The sequence below is a fragment of the Polyodon spathula genome, chromosome 5 (assembly GCF_017654505.1).
Source record: "Polyodon spathula isolate WHYD16114869_AA chromosome 5, ASM1765450v1, whole genome shotgun sequence".
NCBI classification, from domain to species: Eukaryota; Metazoa; Chordata; class Actinopteri; order Acipenseriformes; family Polyodontidae; genus Polyodon; species Polyodon spathula.
In genome coordinates, this window is record NC_054538.1 from 832,538 (window position 1) to 848,295 (window position 15,758).

Consider the following 15,758-nt stretch of genomic DNA (forward strand, 5'->3'; position numbering starts at 1 on the left):
ACAGGACTTCCTCAATAAACATACAGCATCTCTCACTTAACGAAGAAGGTATATCCGAATGCACATGTTGAGAAAGGGTTTGCAATGGACTGTTTTAAAGGCCCCCTGTGTTGAAGGACTCCTTGTCTACAGTGCCCACTCTGCTGAACCCCCATTGTACATTCCCCCATGTTAACTCCTCTGTATAGAAAGACTAGAACCACCACCTGGAGTGACTTCAGTAGATAAGGAGTTGCTGTTATGAGTCAAGCTGCTAAATATTGTTGAAATTCCACACAATATAAAAAGAAATACTGCTGAGGAACTAAACCAAATCTAGTGTCTTGTCAAGTGAAAGTTCTGAGGAGTGCTTCCTGTCCTTAATCTATTAAAGCAAAGCTGAGCACTGGTACTTATTTTAGGCAAGTACATAATCTGCAGGCTAGTTTCAAGGACTAGGATAAGCTCTGCTATTGAAAAAGGTTATAACAATTAAAACCAGCTCCAACAAATTACCAAGCTGAACCCTTTCACACGAAATGCTCTCTCTCATCGCGCAATGCCTCTGCTTATATCTGCCTCTCTCCAGTCTCTATATTTTTATTATCCATTTAATTAATGGACTTCTTAACTAATATTCAAATGCTGAGAAATGAATGACATTGCGCTTGAAATGGCCCCTGCCTGTGCTCCGGCAACAAGCTCTTCCAGTAACACTGCGCTACGGGCTCAGAGATTTCATGCAGGCTTGGTGAGGTTCACATCTCCAACAGCTGCAGAACGTGCCAAGGTTTTAATTAACCTTGTGGAATTTAAATACTACAAGACAGAGATGAAACAGAACACTCACTGAGATAGTTAACAATGGTGTGTGTTCTTTTTCTGTATACACCACTCACTCGATACATCATGGGTGTCGGGGTCCAATACAAATCCAGTATATATTGAGAGCCGCGACATAGCGAGAGACCCATAGACAAACAAACAGGCTAACAAATAAATACTGTACAACCACTCCCTCGTTTCACGGGGGCGCAGGGTCCAGTGTGAAACCTCTAAGCAACATGCTTTTTCTCAGTTTTCGTATAAAAAGCAGCACACCGTTTTAATTCGTCCTGTGGAGGGTAATTGCTTCTCATCAACTTCAGTCTCCAATTAATTTCATGAGTCTTACTCTCCTTTCTCAAATGCACAACAAACCCGCTGCATTGAAAGAATCCATTCCCAACAACATAAGCTTGTTGCTAGGGAGCTGACGTCACTGCCCTGTGGCTTTTGCTAGTATATTGTTTAAAAAAAAACGCTTCAGCAAGTAGATATTTAACTTGTTTTGTCTTACTGTGCAATGTGTCAACAGTACGATATTAATGCGTTGCTTTTAATTGTTCTGTATATTTTAGTTTGTGATGTGCAGTACAGAATAAAACTAACAGTAATTCCAAGTGTCTATGTATATTGCAGGTAACGCTTGCGAAGTTAGACAGTAAAAATGGGGAGCCAACTCCAGGACGGCGATACATCCGAATCCGCAGTACAGCGAGGGGTGGGGGGGATTCTTTTAATTTTATTTCAAACCCCAGGCCTGAGCCTCTCTACAGGCCGCACTGAATGATGGTTTTGTCATGCTTTCAGATTCACTTTACATGACTTTTCACCTACCATTTATGTTGGTCTCAACCAACATGGTAATACATACTTCAAAATAAATATAAACTTAAATGCCATTTAATATCATTGCGTATTATTCATGGTTAAATCAAACGGTTTAACTAAATGACTTAAAATCCCCCCCTTTTTATCTCACATGCCAAATCAGTCTGTCTTCATTGTGTAGTTACACAGCGCTTTCTCCAGTTTCACGTCAGAATTAATTACAGCAAAGAGACGAGGCACAGCAGTACAGCCAGCAGTAATTAATTACAGCAAAGAAGAGACGAGGCACAGCAGTACAGCCAGTGGTAATTAATTACAGCAAAGATGAGACAAGGCACAGCAGTACAGGCAGCGGTAATTAATTACAGCAAAGAAGAGACGAGGCACAGCAGTACAGGCAGCGGTAATTAATTACAGCAAAGATGAGACGAGGCACAGCAGTACAGGCAGCGGTAATTAATTACAGCAAAGATGAGACGAGGCACAGCAGTACAGGCAGCGGTAATTAATTACAGCAAAGATGAGACGAGGCACAGCAGTACAGGCAGCGGTAATTAATTACAGCAAAGATGAGACGAGGCACAGCAGTACAGGCAGCGGTAATTAATTACAGCAAAGATGAGACAAGGCACAGCAGTACAGGCAGCGGTAATTAATTACAGCAAAGATGAGACGAGGCACAGCAGTACAGGCAGCGGTAATTAATTACAGCAAAGATGAGACAAGGCACAGCAGTACAGGCAGCGGTAATTAATTACAGCAAAGATGAGACGCAGTACAGGCAGTGGTAATTAATTACAGCAAAGATGAGACAGGCACAGCAGTACAGGCAGCGGTAATTAATTACAGCAAAGATGAGACAAGGCACAGCAGTACAGGCAGCGGTAATTAATTACAGCAAAGATGAGACAAGGCACAGCAGTACAGGCAGTGGTAATTAATTACAGCAAAGATGAGCCGAGGCACAGTGGAGGCTGATTTGTATCTGGAAAAGGAAGACATCTGGTGACTTACTGTAGCCAAGCACGTCGCAAAGCTGACATTACGTCTTTTCAGCAGACGTGAATGTTTGTGAAACTGTGGGACCAGTCATCTACAAAAACCATTTTTATTACAGTAAATAGCTCTAATTCAAAGTATTATTCTAGTATTAAGGCATTAATGGAATAAGAGTCAACTCTGAAGTCCTCCTTGGGAGGAAGAGCAGCAAAAGAATATTTTACCACAGTTTGAAAACAATATTAACATTCATGTTCCAGTTGTTTGCAGCAACTAACACCCCTTCACGCCGACTTGGAAGAGTGACAGCAAGCTCTGAGCTGAAGTGCCTCAGCCTGTTTAGATCACCCCGTGGGTGCAGGAGGGCAGGGCGGTGGTGCTTACCTGCTGGGGCGGGAGCTTCTGCTGTGTGTGTGCAGGCTGTGCCCGTGCCGCTGGCTGCTGCGGGGGGTCGTAGTACGATTGCAGGCCTTGCTGACTATACTGAGGAGGCATCTGCTGAAAGAGCCAACCAGACATCAGTCAGGACTGAATGAAATAGTCCAGGGCAAGGCTCATTAGAATGCGTTGTGTAAGGCACAGACCAGTACACTCTCACCCTCACTCTCTCTCTCATACACAAGCAGACAAACACACACACAATCAGCATCTATCCACACACATCACATTAGTCAGGACTGAATGAAATAGCCCAGGGCAAGACTCTCTCTGTACAATTTTAAACTCTGTACTGTATATAATACTGTATTTTTCATTTGCAAACTAAGCAGAAATTGATTGAACTGAAAAGTGCTTTCTGTTTCTCAAGCAGTAACAGATGAACCCTCATGTAACTAATTGGTTCTCTTGTTCCATTAAAGTTTAGTTTGCTGTGGTCCAACTTATTTTGATTTGTGCCCTGCTTCTGAACTGGTACAATATGCATAGACGGGTCAAGGGCTGGTTCAGCCTACAGACTCAAACTACGTTCTTCACAGGCAGGACCTGGGCTTGAGCAGCATTTCAACCATCTGCAAGCTATTTACTGACCCTACCTGCTCTGTGAATGAGCAGCAGTTCAATCTGCAAGCTATTTACTGACCCTACCTGCTCTGTGAATGAGCAGCAGTTCAATCTGCAAGCTATTTACTGACCCTACCTGCTCTGTGAATGAGCAGCAGTTCAATCTGCAAGCTATTTACTGACCCTACCTGCTCTGTGAATGAGCAGCAGTTCAATCTGCAAGCTATTTACTGACCCTACCTGCTCTGTGAATGAGCAGCAGTTCAATCTGCAAGCTATTTACTGATCCTTGCCTGCTCTGTGAATGAGCAGCAGTTCAATCTGTAAGCTATTTACTGACCCCACCTGCTCTGTGAATGAGCAGCAGTTCAATCTGCAAGCTATTTACTGATCCTACTTGCTCTGTGAATGAGCAGCAGTTCAATCTGCAAGCTATTTACTGACCCTACCTGCTCTGTGAATGAGCAGCAGTTCAATCTGCAAGCTATTTACTGACCCTACCTGCTCTGTGAATGAGCAGCAGTTCAATCTGCAAGCTATTTACTGAGCTTCTTTGCTCTGTGAATGAGCAGCAGTTCAATCTGCAAGCTATTTACTGACCCTACCTGCTCTGTGAATGAGCAGCAGTTCAATCTGCAAGCTATTTACTGACCCTGTGCTCTGTGAATGAGCAGCAGTTCAATCTGCAAGCTATTTACTGACCCTACCTGCTCTGTGAATGAGCAGCAGTTCAATCTGCAAGCTATTTACTGACTGCCTGCTCTGTGAATGAGCAGCAGTTCAATCTGTCAGCTGGATTTCATTCGCCTGCACTGACTTTGTAAAAAGTACTGATCAAGGCGAGGCCCTTGATTACTTATCACATGAAATCCGGCACCCCCATAGAAATTTGAAAGGTGTGTTTAAAACGTGCTTTGACAATAATAAAAGAGAGTGCAAAGCTCCTTCATAAACACCTAAATAAATATAGCAAAACAATTCCACAGACATCCAGTGTATTAATATGAAAAGGCAAGTCTTAAACACATTTCACTGTTCATGTGTCTTCTGACAGAGTTGTGTTTGCTTTCTACTACGTGGCCTTTAAGTATTCCATTCAAATATACTATACCCCAAATTCTCATATTGTCCGCCAAAAACACTTCCACCGGCATCCAAACACAGAGCGCTTTCTTCTGCTGTAGACCAAGCACTGAATTCCCCCCGCTGTGTGTGTAAATAAATATAGCAAAACAATTCCACAGACATCCAGTGTATTAATATGAAAAGGCAAGTCTTAAACACATTTCACTGTTCATGTGTCTTCTGACAGAGTTGTGTTTGCTTTCTACTACGTGGCCTTTAAGTATTCCATTCAAATATACTATACCCCAAATTCTCATATTGTCCGCCAAAAACACTTCCACCGGCATCCAAACACAGAGCGCTTTCTTCTGCTGTAGACCAAGCACTGAATTCCCCCCGCTGTGTGTGTGAGAGAGAGAGAGCGAGAGAGGAGAGGGAGAGAGAGAGACAGTGGGAGAGAGAGAGTGGGGGGAGGGTGAGTGTGAAAGAGGGAGGGGGAGAGAGAGACGAGTGGGAGAGAAAGAGGGGGGGGGGAGTGAGAGAGGGGGGAGAGGAAGAGAGAGAAGAGAGAGGGGAGAGGAGAGAGAGAGGGGAGAGAGAGAGGGGGAAGAGTGTGCGTGCGTGTGCTGCTGTAACAGGCTTACACAACACATTCTAATGAGCAGCAAAACCAACGCATGTCAATGATGATGAGGATGTGTTTCACAATACACATACAGTACAGCACTCACTTCGGATTCAAATAACACAGGTGTTTTCAGATGCTTCAAGGCTGAATATTTATTAAAATATGAAGCCCAGCATATTAAAATGTGCCCGCAGGGGTGGCCAATTTCTAAAAAATACTTCTTGTCCACGGGACAAAATGCTAGAAAAATCTACTTGTCGTCCTTAAAAATACCTGTCACCTCCCCATGGCACAAAACACACAGACAACAAGTAGAATATAACGTGTAGGATTTTGGTTCAATTTAATACTGAACACAATCAATCAATTAGTGATTAACAGGGGCAGGTCTAGCCTTGTAACTCGACTGGTTCACTAAATTCCCAAAAGGTTCCCTGTGACCTGACCTCAGCTCAACAATAAGCAATACAAAGCAGAGAATACAATACAAGCAGTAAACACAATAATATAGTCAAAACACAAGACAATAAAAGAAACAAAACCGAGAGAAAGATAAACAATCATTTTAGGATAAATAAGATCATTGTAAAAATGTGTTTTTAGTCTGGTTTTAAAAGCTGCAGCAGCTGGTTCTTCCCTTCCAGAGCTAGGCAGATCATTCTATCGTTTAGGGGCCCTGCAGCTGAAGGCTCTGCCATCTGTGTTCTTTTACAATACTAGGAATGGTAAGCAGCCCTGCATCCTGGGATCAGAGTGGCCGTCTCGGAACACATGGGATCAAAAGATCATTGAAATTAGACAGAGCCAAACCATTTAAGGCTTTACGAGTTATGAGCAGGACCTTGAAATCAATCCTGAACAGTACATGAAGCCAGTGTAGGGTTGCTAACGCGGGTGTAATGTGATCAGGCTTTTTTGTTTTTGTTAAACCCGAGCACTGTAGTGTTTTAACGTGGTATTGCAATGCAGTGACCGAACAAAGTGAGCATGTCAAAAAACCCTGCCGGTCCTTTCAAAAAGGTGTCCCCTGGATTCCATCTCGGCTCCACACCAGGAGAATCTTGCGTGTGCCACAAAGTAGGAGCAGAGTGTGTTTAGGCAGATGAAGAGAACACTGTGAGTAATTCAGCTGCTCCAATGAGCAGAGACGGAGTGTTTCTAATGTTATCACTGCACTGCACGGCTCGCTGCCAAAGCACAGGTTCCCATTTGAGAGGCATATGGATTCAGCCAACCAGAGAGATGCTAGAACATTGAATACCACAAACGAACATGACAGGGATACACAAAGCATCCAGTGCTGTGAATTAGACACTGTGCCTCCACAACCTGCATCTGTTCTTCTATTCTTCTATCCTGTTCATTTCCACACTGTGAGGTAGAAATATGCTAAAGAACGACCAAACCAAGTTGCATCACAATTAGCTAAGCAGTTCTCCATATACTTTATAGATGAACATTGACAGCCTCTTTTAATCTGAATGCTGTTCAGTAATGACTGTTCATTTTGATTCAGCCCAAGTGTTTAACACTGTAGAATCATGAAGGTCCGAGTCTATCTCTGGATATGAATCCAATCAAGCACAGCTGAATCCTTCTAAAGGGATTGGTGAAGAGAGAATTGCAAATGATATCCCCTTGTGCAAAAATCATGTGCATGCTATGGCAAGTCATCTAGAAACTGTGAGAAATTCAGATCCACAGAACCCTTACTTACAGCATGATCAAGACTTTCCTTTACACAAGTAGCTGCCTCATAGCATTGCTGTGCTGATGTGCACTGAACAGACTATTTCCCATTTGTCTGCCATGCATGTAGTGGCAGTCTGTGCGCTGAGCCACGAAGTACACGCTGTCCTAGTGGACAGACTTCTACCACAATGGCACAAGCAAACAATTTAGCGAAATTTAAATAAACAAAAGTAAACACAGTTCTTGAAGTAACTGGAAGCTCTGATAAGTTTAGTGGCATGACAGAAAATGTTGCACAACTGTTAACACACTCTGTAGCAGACACTTCACCTGCTGCTACCCTTCCGAGTCAATCTGAGCTGTGTAGTCGTCTGCAGGCCAGCATCAGCAGGTGAACCTTCAGTGCGTGGCCCTTCAGGGGTTCACAGTGAGAGCAGAGCTGGGGGGTCTGGTCCAATAGACCCTGCAACTGCATTGTGCAAACAGTAAAAACCTTTACTGGGATGTGATTAAAAACTGCTGACACTGAATGAATGAAGTGTTCCTGGAGAAAGTTTAAACACTAGTTACAAGTACTTCCACTGACATCTGAACATATTCTCACAGCATGTAGATGAGCAATAAGAGGTCAGGCACACGTTACTGTAGCACCACACATTTAAACAAGAACCGCCAGTCACACGTTACTGTAGCACCACACATTTAAACAAGAACCGCCAGTCACACGTTACTGTAGCACCACACATTTAAACAAGAACCGCCAGTCACACGTTACTGTAGCACCACACATTTAAACAAGAACCGCCAGTCACACGTTACTGTAGCACCACACATTTAAACAAGAACCGCCAGTCACACGTTACTGTAGCACCACACATTTAAACAAGAACCGCCAGTCACACGTTACTGTAGCACCACACATTTAAACAAGAACCGCCAGTCACACGTTACTGTAGCACCACACATTTAAACAAGAACCGCCAGTCACACGTTACTGTAGCACCACACATTTAAACAAGAACCGCCAGTCACACGTTACTGTAGCACCACACATTTAAACAAGAACCGCCAGTCACACGTTACTGTAGCACCACACATTTAAACAAGAACCGCCAGTCACACGTTACTGTAGCACCACACATTTAAACAAGAACCGCCAGTCACACGTTACTGTAGCACCACACATTTAAACAAGAACCGCCAGTCACACGTTACTGTAGCACCACACATTTAAACAAGAACCGCCAGTCACACGTTACTGTAGCACCACACATTTAAACAAGAACCGCCAGTCACACGTTACTGTAGCACCACACATTTAAACAAGAACCGCCAGTCACACGTTACTGTAGCACCACACATTTAAACAAGAACCGCCAGTCACGTTACTGTAGCACCACACATTTAAACAAGAACCGCCAGTCACACGTTACTGTAGCACCACACATTTAAACAAGAACCGCCAGTCACACGTTACTGTAGCACCACACATTTAAACAAGAACCGCCAGTCACACGTTACTGTAGCACCACACATTTAAACAAGAACCGCCAGTCACACGTTACTGTAGCACCACACATTTAAACAAGAACCGCCAGTCACACGTTACTGTAGCACCACACATTTAAACAAGAACCGCCAGTCACACGTTACTGTAGCACCACACATTTAAACAAGAACCGCCAGTCACACGTTACTGTAGCACCACACATTTAAACAAGAACCGCCAGTCACACGTTACTGTAGCACCACACATTTAAACAAGAACCGCCAGTCACACGTTACTGTAGCACCACACATTTAAACAAGAACCGCCAGTCACACGTTACTGTAGCACCACACATTTAAACAAGAACCGCCAGTCACACGTTACTGTAGCACCACACATTTAAACAAGAACCGCCAGTCACACGTTACTGTAGCACCACACATTTAAACAAGAACCGCCAGTCACACGTTACTGTAGCACCACACATTTAAACAAGAACCGCCAGTCACACGTTACTGTAGCACCACACATTTAAACAAGAACCGCCAGTCACACGTTACTGTAGCACCACACATTTAAACGTTCTACGGACACTTCTGACTCACATTGAAGGAGACTGAATTTCATTAAAATGTTTTGTAAGACAACAGTAGCCTGCTTGATATCGAGCAGGACACAACAAATAAAAAGATCTATTCCAGCCAAAGTGCAAATTGAAGCACGAGGTCTGGATGAATCTCCCGTTTCCACAGCACTTCTTCTGCGTGCGTTGTGTTGCACAAGCCCTGGATTGTTAGCCCACTTATAAAACAGATATAATAAAAAAAAACAAAAAAAGTTTTTTCAAAAAACAAACTTTTTATTATATATCCTTCCACTTTGGAGAAGACTATATTTGTTATAAACACTAAACTGGAGATTTTCAAAATTTCCATATATTTAATCACTCCATAAACTGACATGACCCGCAATGTTAGCCTTGTTAGTGCCCAACCATTTAAAAATGCCAATCATGTATTTTTGTTAATAATGAAAAGACACAGAAAAGGAGGAAAAGACAAAATTCACTGTCCACGCATTACTGCCGCTGACCTGGAGAAGCCAGTACAAAAGTACATGATTGGCATTTTTAATGCTTGGACACGAACAGATCAGTTACAATTTCAAGGCAAACTGTTTTTAAGTCGATTATCATTTCTTATGTTTCATCAAATCAATAAAAACACCAGCTGCACAAGCATTTTTATTTTCTTTGATTTCATTCAGTTAAATCTTTGTGCCTCTTGCTTTTTTTTTGGTTTGGTTCTTGTAATTCTAGCCTCTGAAAAGATCAAATGTGATGAAAGGAATGAACCTGTAAAAGACCTCTCACCACAATGTGCACACCCATTGCAAGTTTAATACCTTCTGTACTGATAATAATGTGTTATGTGAACTGTGCTTCAGAAAAATAAGTTCTGCCATGCATTGGACTATTAACTGCATGGTAAAGAATCCTCTACAGCTAATCGGCGTGCAGCATCCAAACATTCGGTTTTATAAATAAAGATTATAGATAGAGATTCGTAGCTCTTGGGTGTATTGTAGCTTCACATATTATTAATTCACATAAATCAACTTCTGCTGTAATTATCAATATAAAAATAAAGCAGTCCAGTTTTTTTCCTCCCTCTCTGTAAATTCATGTCAATGGAAAGTATACTAGAACCGTTCTTTAAAACTCCAATTTTAAAATAACTTTGCTCACAGAAGCAGGCCCACCCATCGCATTGAAACAAGGAAAGGTAAGTCTCCGGTTAATCTTAGAATTATAGTGATTTTTTTCTGTGCTTATTTTTCAGTCAGCTATACAGTTTATTATGTGGTCTGCTGAGATCAACAAAAATTCAGGTGGTCCGAGAACTACAAAGATTGAGAACCACTGCATTAGACTAAAGGTTGTGTGTCAACATGCTACAGGCATGCTATTCTGAATTACTAAGTAAAGCAGTTTTATTTTGGGAAAGTTGTGGAAGAATCACTCAAATATAAGAAAAAGGCTGCAACTCAGGAGGCACAACACTACAGAATTACTCGGCAATGTAATTTTCTAGCACAATGTCTAAATAGGATTTGTGATTTAAGTGGCACTATTTATAATTTGTATATCCATAAAGAAAAATACCAAGTGATTTCTGCAGTTTCTTTTATTAGAGCAATGTGTTTGATTTGACTGTGTGGATTGGCTTAATCAGTTACATGAAAGACTTGAGACTTCTGCTGCCACTGCTTAGGACAAGTTAGACTCATATTCTAAGCAGCCGAACTCGCTGCGCTTTCGCAGGTTCAAGGCAAAAGCTGCTGTCATTTCCTGAAGATAGAGGAGTAAAAAACAAGGCATTGCAAACCGCACACTTCTATAGCATAACATTTGTTGTTGCTGTTTTTTGTTTTGTTTTTTTGTTCAGACTTTATTTTCATTCATTCATGTAAAGTCAGTTTATCCTGCCAAAGCACTACAGACCCCCTTGTGACTCTCTGTGCTACAGGAACAGGAGCCACCACCCTTGTATGCAGCGCGGATTAGAGGGTAATGTTCAGGTGAGGCACTATTACTGTAACACAGGAAGTGACATCATAGTGTGGTTACTGTAAACACCTGGCTTCCTGCAAGTCAAAGTTCTAGAACACTCTTAAATTACACCCTTAAATACTTCAGTGCTAAATCTAAATAAAGCCCAAATCTATATAGAAAAAAATGAAACGGATGAGAGCGTTTGGGTTCTGCATATACTGTTTAAAGTCTACCCCTTCCTTGGTGTTAACTCTGGTGGCTAGAGTAATTAATGCACAGCTGACAAGATCATCTGATTCCCATTAACACTCAGGGACCTTGCAGCTGCAACTTGTGCTTTGACGTTGTATTTTTACTCATTTGTGACTATTTCAAATGACAGTAATACAAATAAAACTGGCCCATAAGACCACAGCAATATACACACCCACGCACACTTAGTCAAAAGTTTACATACCCCAATGGGAATTGATCATTTCTAGAAATTTGTCGAACAAAAAAATATTTATAGGAGAAATCTTATGTAGCAAAAGTTTTGCTTATGTGGATGAGGGGGAAAAAAAGTTAAAAGATTGATTATTTATTTCAGCATTTTTGGCAATAATAACATCTTCTAAACAATTAGGATATTTGTCAATGAGCTTTTGGCATGATTCTTTAGTGATTTTTGACCATTCATCAACGCAAAATTGTTCCAGTTCATTCAAATTCCAAGGACTTCTCTGTGCACAGCCTTCTTCAACTCATACCTCATCAGATGTAGATCGGGACTTTGACCAGGCCGTTCCAGAAACTTGATTTTATTCTTTAACCATTCTGAAGTAGATTACTCGCACACACACACACACACACACACACACACACACACACACACACACACACACACACACACACACACACACACACACTGCTCCCTCGCTATAAGCTCTCAGTTATAACATGCCTCGGATATAACGCTCCTACAGCATTTCCCCCCAATACTAGTGATTCATGCAATATTTCTACAGTAAATACAGTACCAGTGTTGTTCAAACTGTAAACAACTCCTCAGTCTAACTTCTGTTTCTGTGTCTCCCTTCTGATACAGTATCTGAACTGATGAAAAGCTGCGCTGGCACTTCATAACACAGACATCTTATTCAGCATTCGCTTTATAACTAAATAAATATTAGGGCTATTTCGTGGTTATCTTTCCTAATTTATTTACTTTTTGCTGCGAGTGGAGCTGCAGCTTTCTCCAGGAGACGAGACACTTCCACTTCACTTCAGCCCCGCTCCGGCAGCCGAACCTGGTGTGAGCCCTTCTCCTCGCCCGACCCGCTCTCCTCCTCGCACTTGGTCTGTTGCTTTGAACTGAACTACCACCGTTTAGTATTTTGAAATCTAGACTGTTTTATTATTAAAAAGACACTATACTGGTATAGAATTCATATTTTGTACGGCTTCTTGTGTGAATTCCAAAGTTGGCTTGAAAGACTACATACAGTTTATACCATATAGATACCCCGATGTATAAAACCTGAGATTGGACAGCGTTGTCATTTTACTAATGTTACAGCTAACCAGACCAACACAAACAAAACACACACACACCTAGGAGTAATTTAGGGAAAGAAAGGAAGTGAGCTACCTGTTGTTGTGGGTATTGCATTCCGCCCATTCCTTCCTGGTTCCTGCTCTGCATTCCCATTGGGTATCTGTGGGGAGGAGGGGATGCGTATGGCTGGCCTGGATAGGACCCGCCCTGCTGCTGCTGTGAATAGGGGTTGCTGCTCATCCCATACAGTTGCGTTCGCTTCATCGCCATTGGATCGGTCTGCACGACAGAAAAACAAACACACATGGACATGATGTTAATATTTAGTACAGTCCTTGGTAGCGTTGCAATTAACGTTATTTATTGTAGAAGGGCTCAGGTGTACAGTGTACTCGGCCCAGGTTCATTTCCAGTGTGTGGAAGGGCTCAGGTGTACAGTGTACTCGGCCCAGGTTCATTTCCAGTGTGTGGAAGGGCTCAGGTGTACAGTGTACTCGGCCCAGGTTCATTTCCAGTGTGTGGAAGGGCTCAGATGTACAGTGTACTTGGCGCAGGTTCATTTCCAGTGTGTGGAAGGGCTCAGATGTACAGTGTACTTGGCGCAGGTTTATTTCCAGTGTGTGGAAGGGCTCAGATGTACAGTGTACTTGGCGCAGGTTTATTTCCAGTGTGTGGAAGGGCTCAGATGTACAGTGTACTTGGCGCAGGTTTATTTCCAGTGTGTGGAAGGGCTCAGGTGTACAGTGTACTCGGCCCAGGTTCATTTCCAGTGTGTGGAAGGGCTCAGGTGTACAGTGTACTCGGCCCAGGTTCATTTCCAGCGTGTGGAAGGGCTCAAGTGTACACACAGCTAACTAATGTCACCGTTTAATTAAACAAACCCAGCGTGTGTGTTTGTGTATATACACTGAACAAAAATAAACGCAACATGCAACGATTTCAAAGATTTTACTGAGTTACAGTTCAAATCAGGAAATAAGTCAACTGAAATTAATTCATTAGGCCCTAATCTATGGATTTCACATGACTGGGAATACCGATATGCATCTGTTGGTCACAGATACCTTTAAAAAAAAAAAAAAAAAGGTAGGGGCATGGATCAGAAAACCAGTCAGTATCTGGTGTGACCACCATTTGCCTCATACAGCGCGACACATCTCCTTCGCATAGAGTTGATCAGGCTGTTGATTGTGGCCTGTGGAATGTTGTCCCACTCCTCTTCAATGGCTGTGCGAAGTTGCTGGATATTGGCGGGAACTGGAACACACTGTCGTACACGTCGATCCAGAGCATTCCCAAACATGCTCAATGGGTGGTATGTCTGGTGAGTATGCAGGCCATGAAAGAACTGGGACATTTTCAGCTTCCAGGAATTGTGTACAGATCCTTGCGACATGGGGCCGTGCATTATCATGCTGAAACATGAGGTGATGGCAGCAGATGAATGGCACGACAATGGGCCTCAGGATCTCATCATGGTATCTCTGTGCATTCAAATTGCCATTGATAAAATGCAATTGTGTTCGTTGTCCGTAGCGTATGCCTGCCCATACCACAACCCCACCGCCACCATGGGGCACTCTGTTCACAAACCGCTCGCCCACACGACGCCATACACGCTGTCTGCCATCTGCCCGGTACAGTTGAAACCGGGATTCACCTGTGAAGAACACACTTCTCCAGCGTGCCAGTGGCCATCGAAGCTGAGCATTTGCCCACGGAAGTCAGTTACGACCCTGATGAGGACGACGAGCATGCAGATGAGCTTCCCTGTTTCTGACAGTTTGTGCAGAAATTCTTCGGTTGTGCAAACCCACAGTTTCATCAGCTGTCCGAGTGGCTGGTCTCAGATGATCCCGCAGGTGAAGAAGCCGGATGTGGAGGTCCTGGGCTGACGTGGTTACACGTGGTCTGCGGTTGTGAGGCCGGTTGGACGTACTGCCAAATTCTCTAAAACAACGTTGGAGGCGGCTTATGGTAGAGAAATTAACATTCAATTCTCTGGCAACAGCTCTGGTGGACATTCTTGCAGTCAGCATGCCAATTGCACGCTCCCTCAAAACTTGAGACATCTGTGGCATTGTGTTGTGTGACAAAACTGCACATTTTAGAGTGGCCTTTTATTGTCCCCAGCACAAGGTGCACCTGTGTAATGATCATGCTGTTTAATCAGCTTCTTGATATGCCACACCTGTCACGTGGATGGATTATCTTGGCAAAGGAGAAATGCTCACTAACAGGGATGTAAACAAATTTGTGCACAAAATTTGAGAGAAATAAGCTTTTTGTGCGTATGGAAAATTTCTGGGATCTTTTATTTCAGCTCATGAAACATGGGTCCAGCACTTTACATGTTGCGTTTATTTTTTTGTTCAGTGTATATTTTTTATTTTTAAACCTTGGTTGATATCTTGATATATAGAACAACTGTACAGCATTTAAAAATGCTGTGAAAAGGCAGGGTGTGAGCTGACAGATTTATGAACATAGCAGTCAGTACAACATGTTGCACAAATCTTTTAAATGCAGCACTACTGTGGTGGAATTTGCTTTCATTTTCAAAACAGCTCGGTTGTGGTTCTAACAATCTAAGGTCATACAATGCAGGATTCTACAATACTGTGGCGATTTGTTAGTTACCAGAATCTCAGTCAACAACTGAAGTCATAAGAGGATCATTTCGTACAACTTAATGTGCACCGATGAGACATAACCTGGTTAACAGTACTGATGGCAAATCAAATGCTTCGATGACAGGTACGGTTGCATTCTTGTAGAACTGAAGGATAAAACAAAATACCTTTCGACAAGGAATTGATTTAGTTCCATTACTTAGTTGGTTTCAATAAATACTTTCTGATTTACATATAGGCCTACTATGTGATAGTTCAAATTCTTTGTCGTATTATTTATTTAAAGCTAAGGCAAGTTTATTTTTCCGTTAAAAGTGCTCCCGGCTCTAATGTCCTGCAGCCCGGCTGTACAGGATTCCCGGGGAGAACCCTCCAGGCAGGCAGCAAATCCTCACGACTGCCTTAAAAAGTGAACTTCTAGCCCTGACATTATATCTTTTTTGTTGTGACTTTGTTACGTGGAATGTAATACATGAGATGCAAAATGGTGGGTTTTTCAACCTTCATTTTACAACGCCATTTCCATG

General features: G+C 42.5%; 1 protein-coding gene across 11 annotated transcripts in view; it reads right to left on the bottom strand.

Moving 5' to 3' along the window:
* Positions 1–12,874, bottom strand: part of LOC121315379 (AT-rich interactive domain-containing protein 1B-like) — a 189,203-nt gene extending 176,329 nt beyond the window's left edge. For 8 of the 11 annotated variants that reach the window (XM_041249419.1, XM_041249422.1, XM_041249416.1 and 5 more), the window contains exons 1-2: positions 12,692–12,874; positions 3,016–3,129 (exon numbers count right to left, since the gene is read on the bottom strand). In XM_041249419.1, the coding sequence (XP_041105353.1) occupies positions 3,016–3,129; positions 12,692–12,868 (291 nt within the window). In that variant the 5' untranslated portion in view covers positions 12,869–12,874. Of the gene's footprint in view, positions 1–3,015; positions 3,130–4,744; positions 4,832–12,691 lie in introns of those variants that run through there. The other 3 variants (XM_041249413.1, XM_041249421.1, XM_041249417.1) reach the window with 3 other exon arrangements.
* Positions 12,875–15,758: the final 2,884 nt, after the last annotated feature.